The sequence below is a fragment of the Watersipora subatra genome, chromosome 8 (genome assembly GCF_963576615.1).
Source record: "Watersipora subatra chromosome 8, tzWatSuba1.1, whole genome shotgun sequence".
NCBI lineage: Eukaryota > Metazoa > Bryozoa > Gymnolaemata > Cheilostomatida > Watersiporidae > Watersipora > Watersipora subatra.
Window position 1 is genome coordinate 60,358,082 of NC_088715.1, and position 20,131 is coordinate 60,378,212.

At 33.7% G+C, this 20,131-nt stretch overlaps 2 protein-coding genes across 2 annotated transcripts; both read right to left on the reverse strand.

Moving 5' to 3' along the window:
• Window positions 1–95: 95 nt before the first annotated feature.
• On the reverse strand, window positions 96–16,413 carry LOC137401612 (ileal sodium/bile acid cotransporter-like). The gene is made up of 10 exons (XM_068088047.1): window positions 16,309–16,413; window positions 13,938–14,104; window positions 13,343–13,478; window positions 12,946–13,097; window positions 9,711–9,830; window positions 8,785–8,956; window positions 7,272–7,459; window positions 3,935–4,111; window positions 2,766–2,948; window positions 96–705 (listed from the first exon to the last, which is right to left on the reverse strand). The coding sequence occupies exons 1-10, from the start codon at window positions 16,376–16,378 to the stop codon at window positions 544–546; spliced, it is 1,527 nt and encodes a 508-aa protein (XP_067944148.1). The 5' UTR covers window positions 16,379–16,413; the 3' UTR covers window positions 96–543.
• Window positions 16,414–17,585: 1,172 nt separating this feature from the next.
• Window positions 17,586–19,619, reverse strand: LOC137402177 (ileal sodium/bile acid cotransporter-like). The gene is made up of 3 exons (XM_068088658.1): window positions 19,491–19,619; window positions 18,712–18,894; window positions 17,586–17,941 (listed from the first exon to the last, which is right to left on the reverse strand). The coding sequence occupies exons 1-3, from the start codon at window positions 19,578–19,580 to the stop codon at window positions 17,801–17,803; spliced, it is 414 nt and encodes a 137-aa protein (XP_067944759.1). The 5' UTR covers window positions 19,581–19,619; the 3' UTR covers window positions 17,586–17,800.
• Window positions 19,620–20,131: the final 512 nt, after the last annotated feature.

Below are 20,131 nucleotides of genomic sequence, written 5' to 3' on the forward strand. Positions count from 1 at the left end.
TGACATCCTATAATGAGGTTTGAACTACTGACCTGTCACTCAGTAGACCGGAAGGCTATGCACTACACCCCTAAGACAGACTGAAAAGATGTGTATCCAAAACGATGACTTCTTTATTTGCAAGCATTATCTATGTTAAGCTAGATAAAAACACTTATTTGTCACAATTTAACCAGCGCTAGGAGCTGATCAGATTACACTCGTTAGTAATTTCATCATTTTGAAGCCTTGCTCTGGCAGCATGAGCCCGTATGAGTTTGACAATATGACAAGATACTATCGGTGCCTTGGCATCAGACAATGTGGACAAAAAAAATGCCAAACAATAAGAAGTTGTTTTACTGCCTACAGTAACTAAAAATTTCCTTGATTAGGAATCACAACGAGTTTATAGAGTGTATTTAAATAGTTAGCGAATGCAGGTTTATGAGAGGAAATGGTAAGAAAAGTTAGTTAGTAAAGTTAGTTAGTAATCTAGAATTGAATAAGTGTTAGTGAGCAACATGTATCTATATAACACTGAGTCTTATCTGTTACTAATCTTTAGGATTTCATTAGTCTATCAGTTACTCGACTCTCTACAACACAGTTCCTATCATCGCTTTCGTTGCTTCCGCTTCGCTCTTTTTCCATAGTTTCCATCTCCAGTTCATCTCCCACTTTGCTAGTTTCACTCACTTCCTCTTCTTGCAGTTTAGCCTTTCTCTACATCACAACAATTTACTTAAAAGGTGCAGAATTCAAAATTATTAACTTATTTAAAATTACATGATTGCTAAAAATTGCAAATCCTAAAAAATGTTACAGAAACAAACTATGAAAATTTGGTGCGGAAGTGATGTATGCGCTATTTCTATCAGCTTTTTATTACATAGGAGGTAAATAAATATTTTTTGTTCTGAATAGTGACAGCTTTGCTGGAGCCACTATTTTGTTGCTCATTTCAATTACACAAGTGATGGAGAGCAAGTCTATGATGCGGAATGTCGTGAGTTCAAGTCCCGCACATTGCCATCTTTTTTCTGCATTTTTGTAATAGTAAAACTTATAATAAAGATTGTCTACAGATAGACTTTTAAAGCTGAGTATCTTGTAATTTTGCTTGATATCGTTGCACTGAAAAGACAATACAGGATGTGATTAAAGTTATTTATGTAAAATAACTATGTTCAGAACTTCAGCTTGTGACATTCAGGTTAGAATACCAACACTCTATCAACCACGCTAATCCAACCACCTTTTAGATTTTCAGAGTAACCTTGACTATAATAACAGTGGTGTATGAAGTTAAAGCGTGCTGCATTATGGAGGAGTTATAAGAGCAGACTGCCAGAGTTCCATTCATAATTTGGGGTTTATTTAACGTGAAAAAGCAGGTCGACTCCAAGCAATGCTGGGCTCGATTTAAAAACTTAGAATTTTAATTTTCTATAAAAAATATGCCGTGATATAACTAATTAGAAAGACAAAAATGTGCCATTCCTTGCACTATGCACGATTACCCTAAATGAATGCATTGTAAAAGCAGTGTAATAATTTGTGCTAAAAAGCAAAGAAGTCCTGAGCAGCGCATGGCTTTCTGCTAGTAATTAATAAGTTGCATAAACACGATTTATTTCCAAACAACTGGCCAAGAGCAAAGACTTAGCTAGACCCTATTAGCAGGCGACAAGAACCTATGACTACTTAATCGCATCAACCCTTTCTCCTAACAACTTTGCAAAATTTAACATTTTACAAAGTGTTACAAAATTTTACAAGTGTTTCTTGGCTTGATTGCCAAGAAACACTTAACAGCTCCAGTGTTTTGGTTGAAAGTTTCATCTATGGTTTATTAAGGACATTGGCGCTGAAAGTCTTGCGCATCGTGAGAGACCATCATGCATAATAACTAGGTGCACAATCATTCTTAAACATGGCAAGGTGGTCATGTGGTGGTCGGTAGAATGTCTGGCTGGCTGCTAATTGAACTATCGAAGTTTAATTCCAATGCAAGGCAGTCTTTATTCCTCAGACTCATGGGTTGCATTGAACAGACAAAAGAACGAACACGGCTCTTATTATAGTAAATATTTGCTCGTCAGTGAACTAGGCGCAAGGCATATTTAGATACATTAATAAAATCTTTGGTGAATAAAAAGTGTAGATGTTTTCTGTGGTTTACACACATCAACACTACTTAACAATGATTTTCGACGACAAACAGATTGACCAATGAAAGTTAGTCTTAGTCATGTAAAAACCATGACGATCGTACCAAACTTTTTGTTTTTGTTAATGTTCTAGAAAATTTTCAGCATGGTTATTATTCATTATAAATCACAAGTTCAAATCTCATAGGAGGTAATCTTTTTTCTAACCTTCAACCAATCTTCAGACAGACTGATGGACACGGCTTCTATTATTATAGTAAAGATTAGCAATTTTTGATAGCAAAGATGTTTACGCAGTCATTTGCAGTGCTATATTTTATCTTGCATAAGAATGCAACAAATAGGTGTAGAGAACAGCGAGGCACATAATACTTTAAGTTTGTGGCGTGAGCCAAGCTATAATTGTAGTTGATTTTATTTAATTTAATATTTATTTAATACATTAAATCTGCTGATGTAAACCAACATATTTGTAGTTTTGTGTAGCTAGTACACAGACCTACAAATATGTTGTATGTTGAAGTATGGTTGTACCAGTGGTACCTGTAGAACCTGTAGAACCACTAGTACAATCATATCTCACCAGGTTTGATGAATAGACAAAGAGCATACCTTGTTAATAATCCTCTGTCTCAGCAAGTAGATAGGTAAGATTATAAAGAAAGGCCAGCTCGCTACTAGGGTAGAAGCGGCTGGTAGAATAATAGCTAGGTCACTGTCTGGATTTGAGGCTATTGACTGAACCACTAAGATGCAGACACCTACATTCTGCATGCCTGTCTCCAGAGAGATAGTCTAAAAGTAAATACAATCGACAAGTACGGCTTGTGTCTTATAAAAACTTAAAAACGTGAAATGTTATAAAAATCTAAAAATGTGAAATGTGACTGAATCCATCAATTATATTTTTCTTCATTAAACAGACAAACTACAAAAAACTGTATCAGCTTCAGCTTCTTTGCCATTTTCAAGAGTTTGGTGTTGTAGTTTTTTATCTGTTGGTTTGTAAATTCACATACTATTAAATATAGGTAGTATCTCTAGACAGCTAGTGACAGCTATCCAGACTGTATAAAGGCTGACTATATTAGGGCAAGTAGTATAAAATTTAATAACTTGTTGGTTTTAATGTCACCATTGTTAATAATGAAATGTGTGCCATAAGATAAGACAACTTCAATTCAAGATTTTTGGTCGATTATTAATTATAAATTTTTGTTGAAAAAGAGAATTAAAATTTGGTTTTGTCTGCACTTGTATGTAAATGGATATGTGCAACTGAAGTCAATGTGTTCACCATTAATAAAAATAGGGTTTTGATATTTTTTTAATTCAAAATATATAGTAGTCCCAACCATTAAATTGATTTAGTTTATGTCTGATTTAGTAGCTAGTTTATATACAAGACAAAATAAGTTTGTCTTCAGTACCACAATCCATGTTATGACTATATGACAGACACAATTGCGTCACACATACACACATGTATGCACATAATTCCAGCTACAACTTAGCGATCTAAATAGTAATACTGGTACAAAGAGTGTAGAATCTGTAAAAAGAAGACCTACTCTAGATATTGTTTTTAGTATGTATTCAGAATAAAATTTTACTCGTGGAAACAATGGCTATCTTATAACCAGTCACTGAGTCAAATTTTATTGTCATGTGTTGTAAAAACACACAGACTAATTATTAAGTATTTTATTATGTATCGTGAAACAGGAGGTGCTTTCAAAGATTTTCTCATGCTCATCAGAAACAGTCTATTCTCTATTCACCTTGATAAGCTTCCAGTCAAGGCGACAGATCCATGCAAACAGACCACCCAAAATGAACCCCACATATGGCAGCGCACATGCCGCTAGAGTCAGCTCACCATCCCAGGCAGCAAATATGTAGAAATTGATGTAGATTCCAAATGTGCAGAAGAAGACAATTACCAATACAAATACAACCTGTAGAAAATGAGGTAAATGTGGGCAGGTCATGTATAACAATCATATAAAACTTTTTTTCATTTTGCTAAATAAATGCTGTATTTCCATTTTCACACCAAAGAATAAAGAACAGTTACAAAAATGCAGTTGTAGCCCTCGTCAAAAATAGATATAATTATGTTTTTCTGTGGTTCTATAATCGATTATCTAACACTGTTTCTTTATTCTAGTAATTTGGGCTCTCCTCAGAAGAACAAACTGTTGAAAATACCAAAAGGATCACTTAGCAAGAATGATGAAACTTAAAGAAAAACAATGAATGTGCTAACCAAAAACCAGATTTTAGCAGACAATTGTACATAATACTCTACAGGATGAAATGATTCGATCGATTTAATTATTTGCAATTTCACTTACAGTCAATTCCGCGAGTTATTAAAATCCGCAAATAATTACCATATAGGTTGTTTTATTTTTAACACAAGGAAGAATAACTACTACTTCATATAAAAAAAACTAGCGGCTGGGCAGAGTTAGTAAAAGTAGCTGAGTTCCAAACTCTTTTAAAATCATCGCCGGGGCTTTGAGTTAAGCCCGTTGCCAATGCTTCACACTTTTTACAAATATTTTCAAGGTTGTCACAAGTTATTCAGAATCTGACACAACATCATTGCAAAAGTCCTTCCTGCAGTTCTCTACGTTAAAAAAACTTATAACTTACCACAAACTGTGGTTCACCAAAGGCCTCCAAATCGATGAATATCTATGAAGACTTCTGGTTGCAGCCAAAAGATTATAGCCTACCATGATCAACATAAATCTCCTAGCTATATAAAAACCTTAACACGCGGTATACGCACGGAAAGGTTTTACTCTATTGCCAGCTGCTTTCACGAATTAAGTCCTTTGAAAAGACAATTTTTCACAAAATTTAACTCCTCAAATAATTTCATCCTGTAGGGTATAAATACTTGTGAGGACATTCCTTTTTGTTTATTAGGATTTTTCATTTAAGTAATCCTAAATTTTTTGTTTGCAAGAAAATAATTTGTTTGCGCTTTTAATTGTCAAGAGTGATTAGATTTTATTTTTCTATATGTAATTATTTTTATGGAGCTTCCCAAGCACTAAAATAATAAAGTAAATGAAATAGACTAATGCTAAACTGATGAATCGAGGAAGCATTGCACGTATCGAGGGAGAGTATGCTAGAGAACAAGAAAGCACCTCCACTTAAATTGGTGGTCAAATAATCAATGATATGGCCTCAGCTCCAAGACTGTAAAAAAAAGTAAAGAGCAAGTTATCGTATGACCAACCAGATCTAACAGTTCCAATTACCATGGATGCGATTAAATTTTTTCTAAATATATAAAAGGTAGAACTTTAATGAGAAGAGCTTTCTCCTTTTGCGCGACAGCCTGGCAATTATAGCTACAACAAGTTATCCACTACTCAGGCAAAGATGAAGTATGCATCTATGATAAGGAGGAGACCATCATTATATTTAAAGTGCAGTACAACAACCCGATACTCCCCAAACCTATTAGGATTGACACTACATTGTTTTAACGCGATACGATGAGAGATGTTGATTTATGAACATTATATTTATTGACTCTCAGCGTTCAATTTTTCTATTTATATCCTGGTTCTACTGTTTCTATATCCATTGTAAATTTCTGCTTTTTTGGTACAATAGAGCTCGCGAGACATTCCTACTCAAAGATAATATAAACCCTCTTCATTTATATCGCGCACGACAAATCACATCCTGTTACAAGAAGTTAACACAATTATCTTTGAATAGTAAGTTCAGGATCAAAACATCATGGTTGCTTCACACATACACAAGCAACTTGCACAAGCTTACTTTTCCTATCATAGTATAAAGATTTAGAAGTAGTGACAGCAAGAAATGTAAAACCTCGCTTATAGGGATTTGGATCACGCTTGATTTTAGGTTTTAAATCTATTTATTTCTAAATCTACAAAGTATAATATTGCTTTATGTATCAAATACTTTATTTATGAGTTGTAAACATCTAAGCTTTAGACAGATTAAAGAGTATATTGAAATTTGATACAATGGCTTTCAACTTACGATTAAGAGAAGAGCTCATTGGCACAACATACGATTAAGAGAAGAGCTCATTGGCATACTAAGTTTACAAATGTGCAAAGAGGGCTGCTGAGCAAAAATTTATAGTTTTTGTTAGTACAGTGCTGCATTCTGAGGTTAGTACAGTGCTGCCTTCTGTGGTTAGTACAGTGCTGCATTCTGCGGTTAGTACAGTGCTGCATTTTGGGGTTAGTACAGTGCTGCATTCTAAGATTAGTACAGTGCTGCATTCTGGGGTTAGTACAGTGCTGCCTTCTGTGGTTAGTACAGTGCTGCATTCTGGGGTTAGTACAGTGCTGCATTCTGGGGTTAGTACAGTGCTGCATTCTGGGGTTAGTACAGTGCTGCATTCTGGGGTTAGCACAGTGCTGCATTCTGAGGTTAGTACAGTGCTGCATTCTGGGGTTAGCACGGTGCTGCATTCTGGGTTTAGTACAGTGCTGCTTTCTGGGGTTAGTACAGTGCTGCATTCTGGGGTTAGTACAGTGGCAATCAAAAATCCAATAACAAAAAGTTTATATTCATCAACAACATTAGCCAAAGTTTACATGTTTTTTAGAGTATGTATACATTTAACCAAATTTATATGAAAGCAAATAGATAGTTTTTGGAGTATTAGTAGCGTCTTAAAATTGAGTTAGTCAGACCCTACTGTCGGTCACAGATTAGGATAAATTTGGTGTCCAAGAAATAGATTATGTTTTTGGGAATGTTTTCGATGGCAGACAAAACTTACCTCTCAAATATATGTAGTATAAATGGTTAAAGAAAATAAAGGGATTTTATGCTATAAATGACGATAAAAATGGAAAAAATTACTAGGTGATACTATAATTACTGTCACCATTATGTTTGAGCATTTCTCTGCCAGCAATATTTAGGGAATTTTCAATATTTGCATCTGACTTGCAAAATACATTGTACAAAGTAGCCATAACTAAAACCTGCTAAATACTTTGAAGGTGTGTCCTAGCTAATTTAACTAGTACATGGGCTTTGGTAGACTCTCTAGTAGTTTAACTTCTGTTGTTGTCTTCTACCCACACTCTCACTCACCGTAAGCCATTTGTGTATCACTCGAGACACTCGAGGAAGTTTATACTTGATCAAGGCTCCTATTGCTAGCGGTATGACTATAGCAGCTAGACTTCTCAAAATGCCAACAAATGGAATTTTTATTTTCTCCAATCCTTCATCTGCAGGAATGGTTGCACCGAGTGTGTATATCCACAGAGGCAACATTCCTGAAATATTTGAAGGTTGTGTTTGCACTATTTTAGGTAATGATGTTGCTTCACTATTTCACGGTTTTAAAAATATATTATTTTTTCAGGAAATGTATTTCTGTTCTTATTATTTACCAGTCATTGGATGAAAAAAAATGATGATGATTTATAAAAATAGAACAAGAGATCAATAGTGCAACCTCAAAATAGTTTTAGAAGTTATGCAAAAGTTTCTCATTACCAAGTCTTGATTTCTTTTAAATATTCTTTTTCGATATTAAACTTATGAAGAATTTAAGCGTAAATAGGTAAAAGTGCCAGAAAGATTTTTTACAAAAATCAATTGGACTGAATCACAATTTATTTTTAAGTAACCTTTTCTTTCTACAAAAAAATGCAGTTTTTATAAAAATTTGATAGGTTATATTTTAATTATCGTGTGCTGAGTATTTAGTAACTGGGTTTAAAAACGTTAATTTCTGTCCTAAATTGTAAGATGTAATAAATATGATACTTCCGGTATTATAAGATAATTAAAAAGAGAGTCTCATAAAGCCTGGTGAAAGTTTTTTTTATAAAATAACAAAAATTAAATTAAAACATTTAAAGTTTTGAGTTGATTATACAAATAAATTTCTAAAGACAAATAACTTTATCTTTTCTGTGTAAAGTTTAGGCAATTTGAATACAGCTAAAAAATTAACATATATACATTTTATTTCATTGAAAATAATTTCATGTTAAACAGAAATGTTTTTTTTAAATTATGCCAAGCAAGAACCACAAAACAATAAAATAACAAATGAAAAAGACAACTATTAGCTACTAAAGATTTAAGAGCTTTTTTAAAAGCAAGCTTTGAAAATATAAAAATTTCATAACAAGCTAAATGCAGTAAGTGCAACTTTTAAATCTAATTGATAGCAAAACTGACTTTAAGCATTCAACAGAAACCATGTTTCAATAAACCATACATAGCCTGTTCTTAAACTGAATGTCTAACAAATGCTCTGCACGAGTTTACTAGTGGTTTAACTTGCTGGGATAAACAGTAAATAGCTCGAGCATATTTCTTTTATTAACTGCTCATGTGAAAAGGGAAAAATTAAAACTTGATTTTAGCGTACAAGATAAACAAAAAAAACAGTGTTGATGGCTACTACAATGATGCAACACTCAAAAGAAATTGAAAGGTAATCAATATACTGAATGATTTTTTCCTATTAACTATTGAAAAGATTAGCTTTGAAAAAATAGCCATTTCTATCTCTCCTATCAACAAAACTTGCTATTAAGAAAAGTTGCCCTCTCTTGTAATTAAAAATATACAATTATAGTATTACCTAAGCAAGCAATTGTGCTGAGAGTAGTCATGGTGACACTGAGTGACATGTCTCCATTAAATAGTTTCGAGTACATGTTGCTAGAGCCTCCACCAGGAGAGCAGCCAAGTGCAAAGAACCCTAGCGCCTTGCCTCCAGTGTAGCCCATGATCCATATTATGGAATAGGCAACCTAAATGTGTCATAAATGCATTCAAATACCTCTGTGATGATCTCCGTCTAAAGATTTTTAATGTAAAATCTAATAATTTTAATTAAATATAACTTGGAAACATGAGCTTTATATGATAATTCTAGGTTCAAGAAAAATAATTTAACATGAATTTTTATAGCTGATGTGATAAAATTGTGAGCAAACCTTTAACATTCCAAGTTTGATAAAAACATTATTTATATAGTCAAGGATAGTTTTAATTTAGTCCTGCTATTTCTCAATTTAGTGAGCTGGCTGTTTTAATTTAGAATTTTTGTACAGCAAAAATGTTAGCAAAACTTATGAGTTCACCGAGTAACAAGATTTTATGTAGAAATGAAACCATTGGATTTTTATAGAAGCTAAACTTTTAATAATACACACAATGATAAATAAAGCAAAATATTTGCAAGGCACGTAGCATTAAATTGCAAGATTTATTTGCAATCTGTAAAGTGCAAAATCGTTCAAGCCAATGGTTTTGAACGTCTATATTTATAAATCAAGTTGACTCAGCTATCATAGACTGAGCTCTATATATTTATAAATCAAGTTGACTCAGCTATCATAGACTGAACTCTATATATAAGCCTTTGCTGCTCTGGTCCCATACAAAATATTTGCTAGTTATGTAAAATAAAACATAATATATATGATATATTTGATGGATTAAGGGTTTTAGTTTAGGTTTAGTACAAATGCTCTTAAAGCGAGAGGAGTTGTCTACTCTTACCAAAGGGTTGATAGTGTACTGAGCGATCATAGCTATGATTGGTGCCTTTGGCGTCTTCAAATGCTTCTTGATTGTTGCAAAATCAATGTCATTTCCCATGGCTAGCTCGATGATCACAACCTAAATGAAAAAGAACACCATCTTTGCTTCTCTAGAGGTCAGTGGATACATTTGTTTGATAGATTATACTTTGTTTGCAGCAAGCGAGGCATTCATGATGGCGATCTTTATGTAAATGCTTGTAGATTGTTGCCTTATACGGTAAGTAAAGAAATTATTTCCATACAAGACTAGCGTTCATACTTTTAGGTCCATGACTCTGCTACAAACCCTGCTACTATCAGATTGCTAGAATAGCAGCATCACCTTCTCAGCTTGATGCACATATCTTTCCCAATCTGTAGTGTAGGGAAAGTTAATTAGTTTAGCATTCCTGGAGTTCATGTTGAGGCAAATTGGCTTAATCCGTGCTGACCAATGATAGTTGCCGGCGTTGAGTCATAAGCTAAGGTTTTGCTTATCTCATGGCGTGACGTTTCTCTAGCTTCTGTAGAAGGCAGCCACATTTGAATTACTACTCTAAATTGTTAAGTTGTCGATTGCCATGGGATTATTTACTAGAGACTACAGGTTAGTTGCATATGCTGTTCTGTTTTATTATACCATGTTATATTGTTTCTTGCCACATTTCAGTTATGTTCAGTACTTTTATTTGCTATCATATCGTAACCTTTCCTATTTTATTGCATTCACATTTTATTGTGCTTTACAAGTTAGTATCAAAATGATACTGAAATGTTATTTAAGGTTTAACGAAACTTAATAAAGGCTGTAACCTGCATACTAACCAGTGAAGTCACCTCACAAATGATTCTATGTGTTAAATAAAGTTAAGAGTTTTCATCAAAACTCTACATTTAGTGTATGTTTATGTGTCACTAATGTGGTTTCATTCAGGTTTATTGTTTATTAGTTTATTCAAGTTTTATTGCTACAATTACAACCTTACGCTGAGTTAAATTGATGTTTTTCTAATGCTACTATTATCATTATAGTAAAATACCTTAATAATTATTTTATAAACTATAAACTGTGATAGTTTGAACTGATTTCACCCATGAGCAGGATAGTGAGGTGAGCTCTGTCTTGTCGTCAGTTCAGGTGACTAAAACTGTCTATAGCCCTGTTCCATAGAGCTGCGTGAGAGTATTTAAGTAATTTCGGACTTTCGCCCGACCAGATTTACTCTCTCGACAGGAATAAAAGGTATCGAGCATACAAGAACTTACAGGCCGAGGCATGTTAAAAGTTTCATCCTGTTGCAGTGGCTGGCCGGTAGATAAGTTTGATTAGCCTCACCCTCTAGATGCTGCCATAAGTATAATGCAGTTCTTTTATGTATGTTGCCTTTGATTCTGCAAGGGTGTCCAGTTCACGCTTCCCACTTATAAGAGGTTAAAAATTTTGTTGCCGCTGTCCTGACCCAAGTAGTACCGGAATACATGTATTACTGGCAGCAGGTTCATATAGCCTTACCTGACAAGTCGGGCAAGGAAAGCTAAAAACAGCTATTAAATAAAAAATATTCAACGGCGACTGATTGATGCTTGTTTTCCAAAAGGTTTATCAGTAAGGGCCTTCAACAGTCTTAAAAGGTTTTGTGTCTGCAAAATGGCACAGTGGCATGCAAAATAAACTGGAGCCTTTCGATGAAAAACTAAAACTTTTATTCACAACATTGTTACTCATTGTGAATTTAGTCAATAGATTACAAATATGTAAACTGAAAAACAGTAAAATTACTAATTGCAAGCAATAGATATCAACTGGTAGAGATATTTCTTGGCTTCTCGATGCATATTTATTATAGGATATTTGACAAGTTGGAAGTAAATTAGCAGTTTTATTGCATTCAAAAAGGTTAATGTCGCTCAATCAGAAGGAAAGGCTAAAATATAGGCATATTTATTACAAAATCTTTGACAAGTTGCCGGTAAGTTAGCAGATGGATCACATCCAAAATGGTTAATGTCGCTCCACTGAAAGGAGAGGGCAAAATATACCCTATGTAACATTTGCTAAATGTATCTTCCAAAAATTCTGATGAGTCATTTGAAAAATACAACGCCAGCCTCTATCTGAACATCACCTTTATTTGACCACCATTATAAAGGAAGGATTGAAAAAAAGAGCGCCATGGCGTTTAATTAGAGGTTTCATGGTCTGTTCTTGAATGTCGGTGTAGGCTAAATCCTGAACATTTAGATCTTTTAATGGTTGTAGACCACAATCTGTACAGATATGATCACCCCATATATTTTACTCGCTTATTTCAGGTCACATACACGAATAATCATTTAAAAACCCAATTTTACAGTTTTTTGGCTCACATAATTAAAGTCAGGACAAAAGGAGGATTAATTCAATGTATAATTTATGGTTGTTGACAAAATTCACAGTGCGTAACAGTGCTGTAAATAAAATTTTTAGGTATCCCACAAAGGGTTTCAGATTATTTTGCACACTACTGTATTTATAGCTGTGAGCCATGCCTTCATCATCTCAAAAATGAACAAACTTACGTCCAGCCTCAGCTTATTAATACTATTAATATAATTCTCATTTATATAAGTAATATTTACTATAATAAGAGCAGTGGCCATCCATGCATCTGTCCAAAGTCACGCTAAGAACGTTAGGAAAAATCACCTTGCACAGGTGTTGAACTCAGAACCTCCAATTTACTGGCATGTGTCCTAACCACTACATCACTCAGCTGCCTTGCCACTTCATGATTGAGTCATGCGCGCAGTGATTACTTCAAAACAAACTAGTACTATTAGTAATCACTAAGCTGGTGAGTTGGTCATGTACTCCAAATTTAATCAGTAGACAGAGATAAGTAGTTCAACTTGCTAAAACTATCAGCTTTGTCATGACAGAGACATAACTCTGCTTGATATAGAATATGTGTAGACGCAACATTGTAGATTGGACGCAATAGAACTAGGACAATACAGCAATAAGATTTTAAAGGACATTATATTTGTTTTACTGATATTAGTATTATTTGGACGAATGATCTCCTTTGCAATCAAAAAGTTGGAAACATGACTAGTTGCTGATGGCGATTGCAAAAATTACTATGCTGGTGCTAAAACTATGGAAATATTTTCATATAACTTTTTAAACTTCAGATTGGTAAAAGAGACAAACAAGAGAGTTATCTACTCACCAGAACGAAGATTGAAACAAGATATACTGTGTAAAGAGCTCCTTGGTATCTGATGCAGCGAAGAATAATCTCATCTACATAGACGTCAACGCTGCTGTTATCAAACTGTACATAGAACTTTAAAGTTGAGTAACCGATATATACCGCTGTACCTGTAAATAATACATTGCATCTTATCAAAGTTGCCTCACATCTCAAAGCATGCTATTTATTCAAATTACGGTTTTATTAGGTACCACGTTTTAAATTAGAAAAAATTAAACGCTCCGTAGATGGTACCGTGATCAATGTTTACTCTAGCCTTCTTATACAGAACTAAAAACATTTAGTTAGAAGCCGGCTCTTCAAGTTTTCCAAGGTGCTGACAACTCCAATGATCAAAAGACAAGTCACTCACCTGTGAATGACAAGTTATAGCAAGTTTCCATTTTTTCCATACTTGTGTAATTGTATTGATAAGTAGTAAGATAGGTAACGTTGCTTGTTATATTAAAGTGTTCTTCTTTTTGACAAGGAGAAATAGCAACTTCTTCCTGCAGTGATAAATCAGTACTGTTAGTTAATAGTTTATCTTGATCGTGCAATAAAGTGAACAGTAGCAAGGCAATAAGTTATCCTCGTTTTTATTTTTAAATTGAAACTTTTAATTTAAGTTGGCCTTAATTGATTGATTTTACAATCAGGCCATGTCAAAAATGTTTTATACAAACCTTTACTAAGAAGACCAATATGATTGGGTGTTGTCACCTCTCTAATAGACAAATATAACTCTGTGCTACTGGTAATATGTTCCCATGTAAGCAATGATGTTCTGGCTTGCAAAAATACAGTTTGCATTGTCATGGGCTAAAAAGGTAAGTCAGATGAAGCAGCAAAGTAAAGCTTTGGTGAGGTTTGACCGACTGAATAAAACTAATGTTTCTTTTGGCTCAATGTCTGGTTCCAGCCAACCTTGCTCGTAACTAGGCGGCAGTCTAACACAGTATACTCACAGAAACTGTGGCAATGTCTGTCTTTACGCTCTCTAGTGATATGGAAAAATTCCCTAAGTCTTTGTCTGCATAAAGGAGCACAGTACTTGGCGTTGGTTCAATTCCATAGTATATAGTAACAAAACCTTCTTCAAGGGAAACAATCCTCATCCCTCTGGTAGAATTATCTTTAAAAAAAATTGACAATAGACAACCTAACCTTTTTTAAAGTATGCATGTGCATTTTTAAGTGTACATGTGTAAGCATACATTAGTAAGTATGCATGTGTAAGTATACATGCGCAAGTGATATAGAAGAATGCATAAGCATGCATGTGTAAGAATTCTTTTGTAAGTGTGATTGCGTAAGTATTCGTGTGTAAGTATGCATAAGCAAGTATTCATGTGAAAGTAAGCATGTGTTAGCATGAGTAAGTATGCATGTGTAAATATTTCTGTGTAAGTATACATGTGTAAGTGTGCATGTGCAAGTGATACAGAAGTATATTTGTGTTAGTATAAATCCATGCGTATGCTTGTGTAAGTATGTGTAACTATACAAGTGTAAGTATATGTCTGTGAGCAGGTTTGCATGAGTATGCTTTTACTTAACCAACTATAGCTATTGAGTAGGCACACAAAGCCATTGGATTTATAGCTATGTAAAATCATGGACTCTAGGAATTTGATGGCTGGCTGCAATATCGATGATCCATCTATTTACTGGACAGATGAAATATATCTCCTAATTGATATGGTCGGTAATAAAAAGATCAGCACTCATGCGTATAATGTCAAATAACTGAGCGTTTTAGACTTTTTGTTGAAATCGTTATTGATCAACTAGGTCAGTTGCTACTATGTTTTTGAGCTACAATCTTCAGGGAGTGGCAATGTAGGATTCTATGATTAAAAACGCTGTGATTGTTAGGCTAGCTATAATAGATAAGAGTTGCGGTGAGCAATGTTGACACTCAAAGCTCTAGCCACTTCATGCCAGTTGACAGCTCCATTTTCAATCTCTGTTCAGCAAATGGAGATGCACTGTATCTGTTCATGATAACTTTCATTGCTAAGAAGCTAGGGATGACGTAATACTGCTCAACAAGTTTTGAACTTTTGAAAGCTTGACAATGGATAAGTGCCAATCGGTCTTTTCAAAGAGCATTTAAGTCATTAAAGCTAGTAACATTGAGTTTCGCTTTTTTCCTAATACTTCCTGGTTAATGCCTGATATTTCAAATTTCTCTGAAAGAAAAAATTCTTTATTTAAGCAAATTGAAAAATAGACTTGTAAGGTTCAAATTTTTTTTCAAAAGTAGTGAATTTTACAAAGTAGCGGATGGTCAAGATACATTTAGGTGCAAATGAATATCGGCTGCCAACAAGTTATACGTAAACAGTTAAATGCAAGGTTGTAAGATTTTATACTATATCAATAAACCAAGTCATTCAGAAATCCGCTGTGCAATATCGATACAAAACTAGAATACAACAATAATCTGAAAGACCTTTTACTATAGTGAACTTCTTACAGTCCAGTTATACCGTTATGGCAATCTTGGCTATCAATTTGTCTGTTTTGCTCAATCAGATAAATTGATTTGTGTTCGCTACTATAGATAATTCAAATGGCTGTTTCATCAATGTTACATCTTTTAGCTTACATAACTTGACTGTATAATTTTGCTAAAACAACACAGCAACTTTTATATGTATGTACACGTATATCATAAAAACTGATATGACTTCGAGTTAAAATACTGAATGATCCCTTTTGCAGACTTTCTAGAGTGATATATCTCTTCTTGTAAGTCTTTCTTTAATCGCACTAGCTCAATTAACTGAAGTTGATGCTTTTGGTAATCTGCAATTACCTCTTCATAGTGCTCGCACTCTTTTAGTAGGCTAGTCATCACTGCTTTTAGCCAAGCAAGCAAGTTTGGTCATTTATAATTGCAACCGGAGTCATAAAGGCTTGGCTGGAAATTGTTAGATATTGTTCTTCGTTTCCCTTCACATCTGACAGCCATTTAGTTTTTGTTATCGATTGGATATTGTACATCAAGCTTGTCAGCACTCTTTTAATCCTTTTGCCACAGAGTTTAGTCAGCGGAGAGGCTTTTTGGCATACCAGAGGCATTGTGTTGTCACGAGCACAAGTAATTTTCGAGTTTTCATCATGCACTAATAGACAAATACTTTTTTGTTTATATTGCCAGAATTTTCAGTTTGCATAATTTTACCAATTCTCTGTTGCCGACATTTGGAGCCTATCAGCGCTGGCGACATAAATACTCAAAAACTAAACTGTATAAAATCTACAAAGAAAATAAGCTCTATATACTTTGGCATATGTGCACGCTTACTATAAGTACCTCGAATAACTTACCATTTGTTGTTTCCGCAAGGCCTAGACATAGTCCTGCAAGAATGCTCAACCAGACATGCAGCCTACTCATCCTGTGTGCAGTAGATGCGGAATGCTAGGCTGCTCGCCTATATATGATAATATCAAATGAATCTTTTGAGAGTCGAGGCTATTGCGCCGAGAAGTTGTATAACAAGTAATTTCTTATCTCACACTCGAGTGGCTGGTGATGTTAGCTGTCTATGAGGACCTTTCTGATTACTGATATTACTGAAAGAATGTAAGAGCCTCATTTCTATGGGTTATAACAGTTCTCCAAACTCATCCCTGTGGTCATAATAGTATCTAGATCTGTGATTGAAGGTTAGCTGTTTTGTTATTTGTAATATTGTTTGCCTAGACTATTTGGTTACAGCTAACAAACTACTGCTAGATGTATAGAGTTTCAAGTACAATATCAGATCAGTATCTTGAGCAAATGGGTGTTATCTGCTGTTCATTTGCGAGCTGTACTGTTAGCAATGAGCAAGTAAATGTCATGCCGTTTAGTTGATTTGGTTTGCAAATAGATGTGCTTTCTCTGAAAGACTTTTTTATGTTATCAATAAACATGAGCTAAACATAATCAAATACATAAACATAATAAATATTGATAAACTATATATATTATATGCTTTATATGCGCTATATTCTCTATATACTCCATATACACTACATACTAGATATAATATATATATACTTTATATACTATGTATACACCATATACTTTAAGTAATTAATACACTCTATATAATTCATATACTCTACATACTCTGTATACTTTATACACTCTCTATACTCTATACACTTTATATACTTTATATATACTCTATACAACCTATATATGTCATACAATCTATACACTCTGTATACTCCATGCACTTTGTATACTCTATACACTCTATGCACTCTGCATACTTTATATACTCTATAAACTTTATATACTATGTATGCTCTATACACTCTGTATACTATATACACTCTTTATTCAAAAATTGGCTGTTTTGATATGTTGGTCGTAGAATTCGTAACCTCATTTCCTGCTAAAACAGCTTCAAGCAAAGCAGCCATGTTTTACATATTTGTTACACTTCCTCATATATTCAGAACATTTATATAGAACTGTTAAACTAAATTATTCTAAATAAATAACTGCAACAAAACACGAGCCAATAAACATAGAGAATGCATATATAACGAATTAATAGCTTATTAAACAGCTGAATTTGTACTTTAGCTAACAGAGTTTCAAATCGTTTATTACTGTGGCAGAGCTATCAAACAGTACCTGTCATAGATACAGAAGAAGTTGTTCAAACATAGTAATGACAACTCTTAAAATATATAGTTATTTCAAACATTGAAATTATGTCGCAAAAAGTTATATGTACATTTAAATATGTAAATCATTTTAGTTTAGTCTGAGATCCACAGAAACAACGCTTCCAATTACTTATAGTTACATTGGTCAAATTCATAGTTTATTTTCCAACGCAAGGTCATCATTGCTTTCCTCACAGGCAGTGTTGATTTTTCCTTCAGCCTCTAATGCATGCTTCGCATCAACAACAGCCATTGTTGAGCCTTCAACATCCTCTAGCTGTTTAGCTTTCTTCTGTAAAATATGTAGGGATCATCTCGTTAGATAACACCAAAAAACAAATTTTGTCAGATGACAATATTTTTTGTGAAAGATCATCACCAAAAGCTAAACTTTTAAACTAAAGATTTCTATATTAGTGGTTTTGGATATGAGATTTAAAATTTCTAGAAAATGACTTTTTACAGAGTAATCGTTGACAAGATTTGAAAAGATAGTTAAAGATGTAGTTCCTCAGAACAAATAAAAGCATAAACAACCAAAGTAAGTAAATAGTATACAAACTTTAGTGAGGGATGGTATGGCACTTTTCAAATTTGGCACTAAATGGAATGTGTAAGGCAAAATAATTTTTTCCAAGTTTAATTGTGTTAGTCTTGCTAAAGGTTTTAAAATCGTAATTTTATAACAAATAACAAATCTAGAAAATGACTGGTAATTCTCAAAGTAGCATTTTAAATCACATGCTTTTCTCACTATTTACTGCATATATAATTAATAAGAAAAATATATTTTATGTTGTTATGTAAAAGAATATATATTTTTATCATTGAACAGATTTTCAACAGTGTTTCACATATTTTTTTCAAAAGCAAACACTGCCTTTATCACGAATAAACTGTATGATTATATTCATGTTCAGTAAAGGTTAACAACGTTGAAATATATTTTAGTATGCCTACTTTTTGGTCTTGTAACATTTTAACCATCCATTAACCGCCATCAGCTACATTTTAATGACACCTGAAGCTCATGCTATAGTACCAAATGTAAGCAATGCACACCTTGTTCATGTGCTTGTTATAGAGCATGTAAAATGGTAGAGAGATGTAGAAAGGCCAGGCTGACACCATGGTGGAGGCAATTGGTAATATGATAGCCAGGTCAAGGTCAGGTTGTCCAGACATTGACATCGCTACTAGGATGCTGACAGAAGTATTCTGAAGTCCAGTTTCTATTGATATAGTCTAAAATTAGAAAAGTAATCACAAAGTATATTCAGCGTGTCATATTTACATGTACCTGGAGATGTAATAAATTACCCACTAGTAAACCGTTTGGTATTAGCTGCAATTATTATACTATAACTTTAATTAAAATTGAAGACAAAGTTTGGACATAAATGTTTGCATAAATAAGATTTGGTTGTTTACGATTATATTCATCTCTGAAGTAGATTATAGCAACTGATTACTACTTGCATGTATGTTTTACAGCATGTTCTGATTTTTCAAACCTTTGAAAGCTTTTCCAGCGTGGCTGCCACAAGTGTTTTGTACAAAACTCTCTTTTTTGTTGCTTTGAGTAGGAATGGCTGCTGGCAGAAATGATTGTTTAATCAACGCTACCCAAATTTCTCAGCTAATGGAAGTTTTGGTTTAAGGAATATCTAAAGTGAATTTGCAATACTGTTAACCCTTATTCCATATATATCTGCCTTTTTTCAAGAAAGAAAGAAAGAAAGAAAAAAATCCTTTTAAAAAGGATTGTGGTGTTTGTTTAAGTTTCATATGCATAAATCTAGGCTTATAGGGTGCTTATTGTCAGCAGCATAGAAATTCACCTTAATAAGACTCCAGTTAAAACGGCAAATCCAGGCTGCCAGTCCACCAAGTAGGTATCCTCCGTAGGGCAGCAGACATGCTGCCAGCATGAGTTTTCCATCCCATTTGACAAAAATGTATTGATTGACGAACACAGTGAAGGTTAGGAAGATGATGAGCATAGTAATAAAGGTGACCTGAAAGAGAAGATAACTCCTTACTGTTGCATAAATTTTCCGCAATCACATGCTTCTTAAGTGGCAATTAGGTATATGTGTCAATTAATTCTATCTGTTAGTTGGACTATTGCCTTGCTAATAAGTTCTCCGTTGACTAGGATCACAGCACGACTCTTAAGTGTTATGTGCTTAGAGGAGTACTTTATGTGTAAATTGTATTTTATATATATGTATACATAAAATTATAACACGTATATGTACGTATATGTATGTATATATGCATGTGTTATTTAGATATCAGAATGTTTTCTCTCTAAATGAAGCTTTACAATTAACCTTTTTACAGTCCAAATTAAAATCTGGTGTTTACTCTATATCAAAATGTTAATTGTAAATTTGCATTCCATTTGGCAGCCATTTTATTAAAATCAATTTAATCCAACTAGCTAGCCTCAATAAATAAGTTTTAGTGTTTGAAGAGG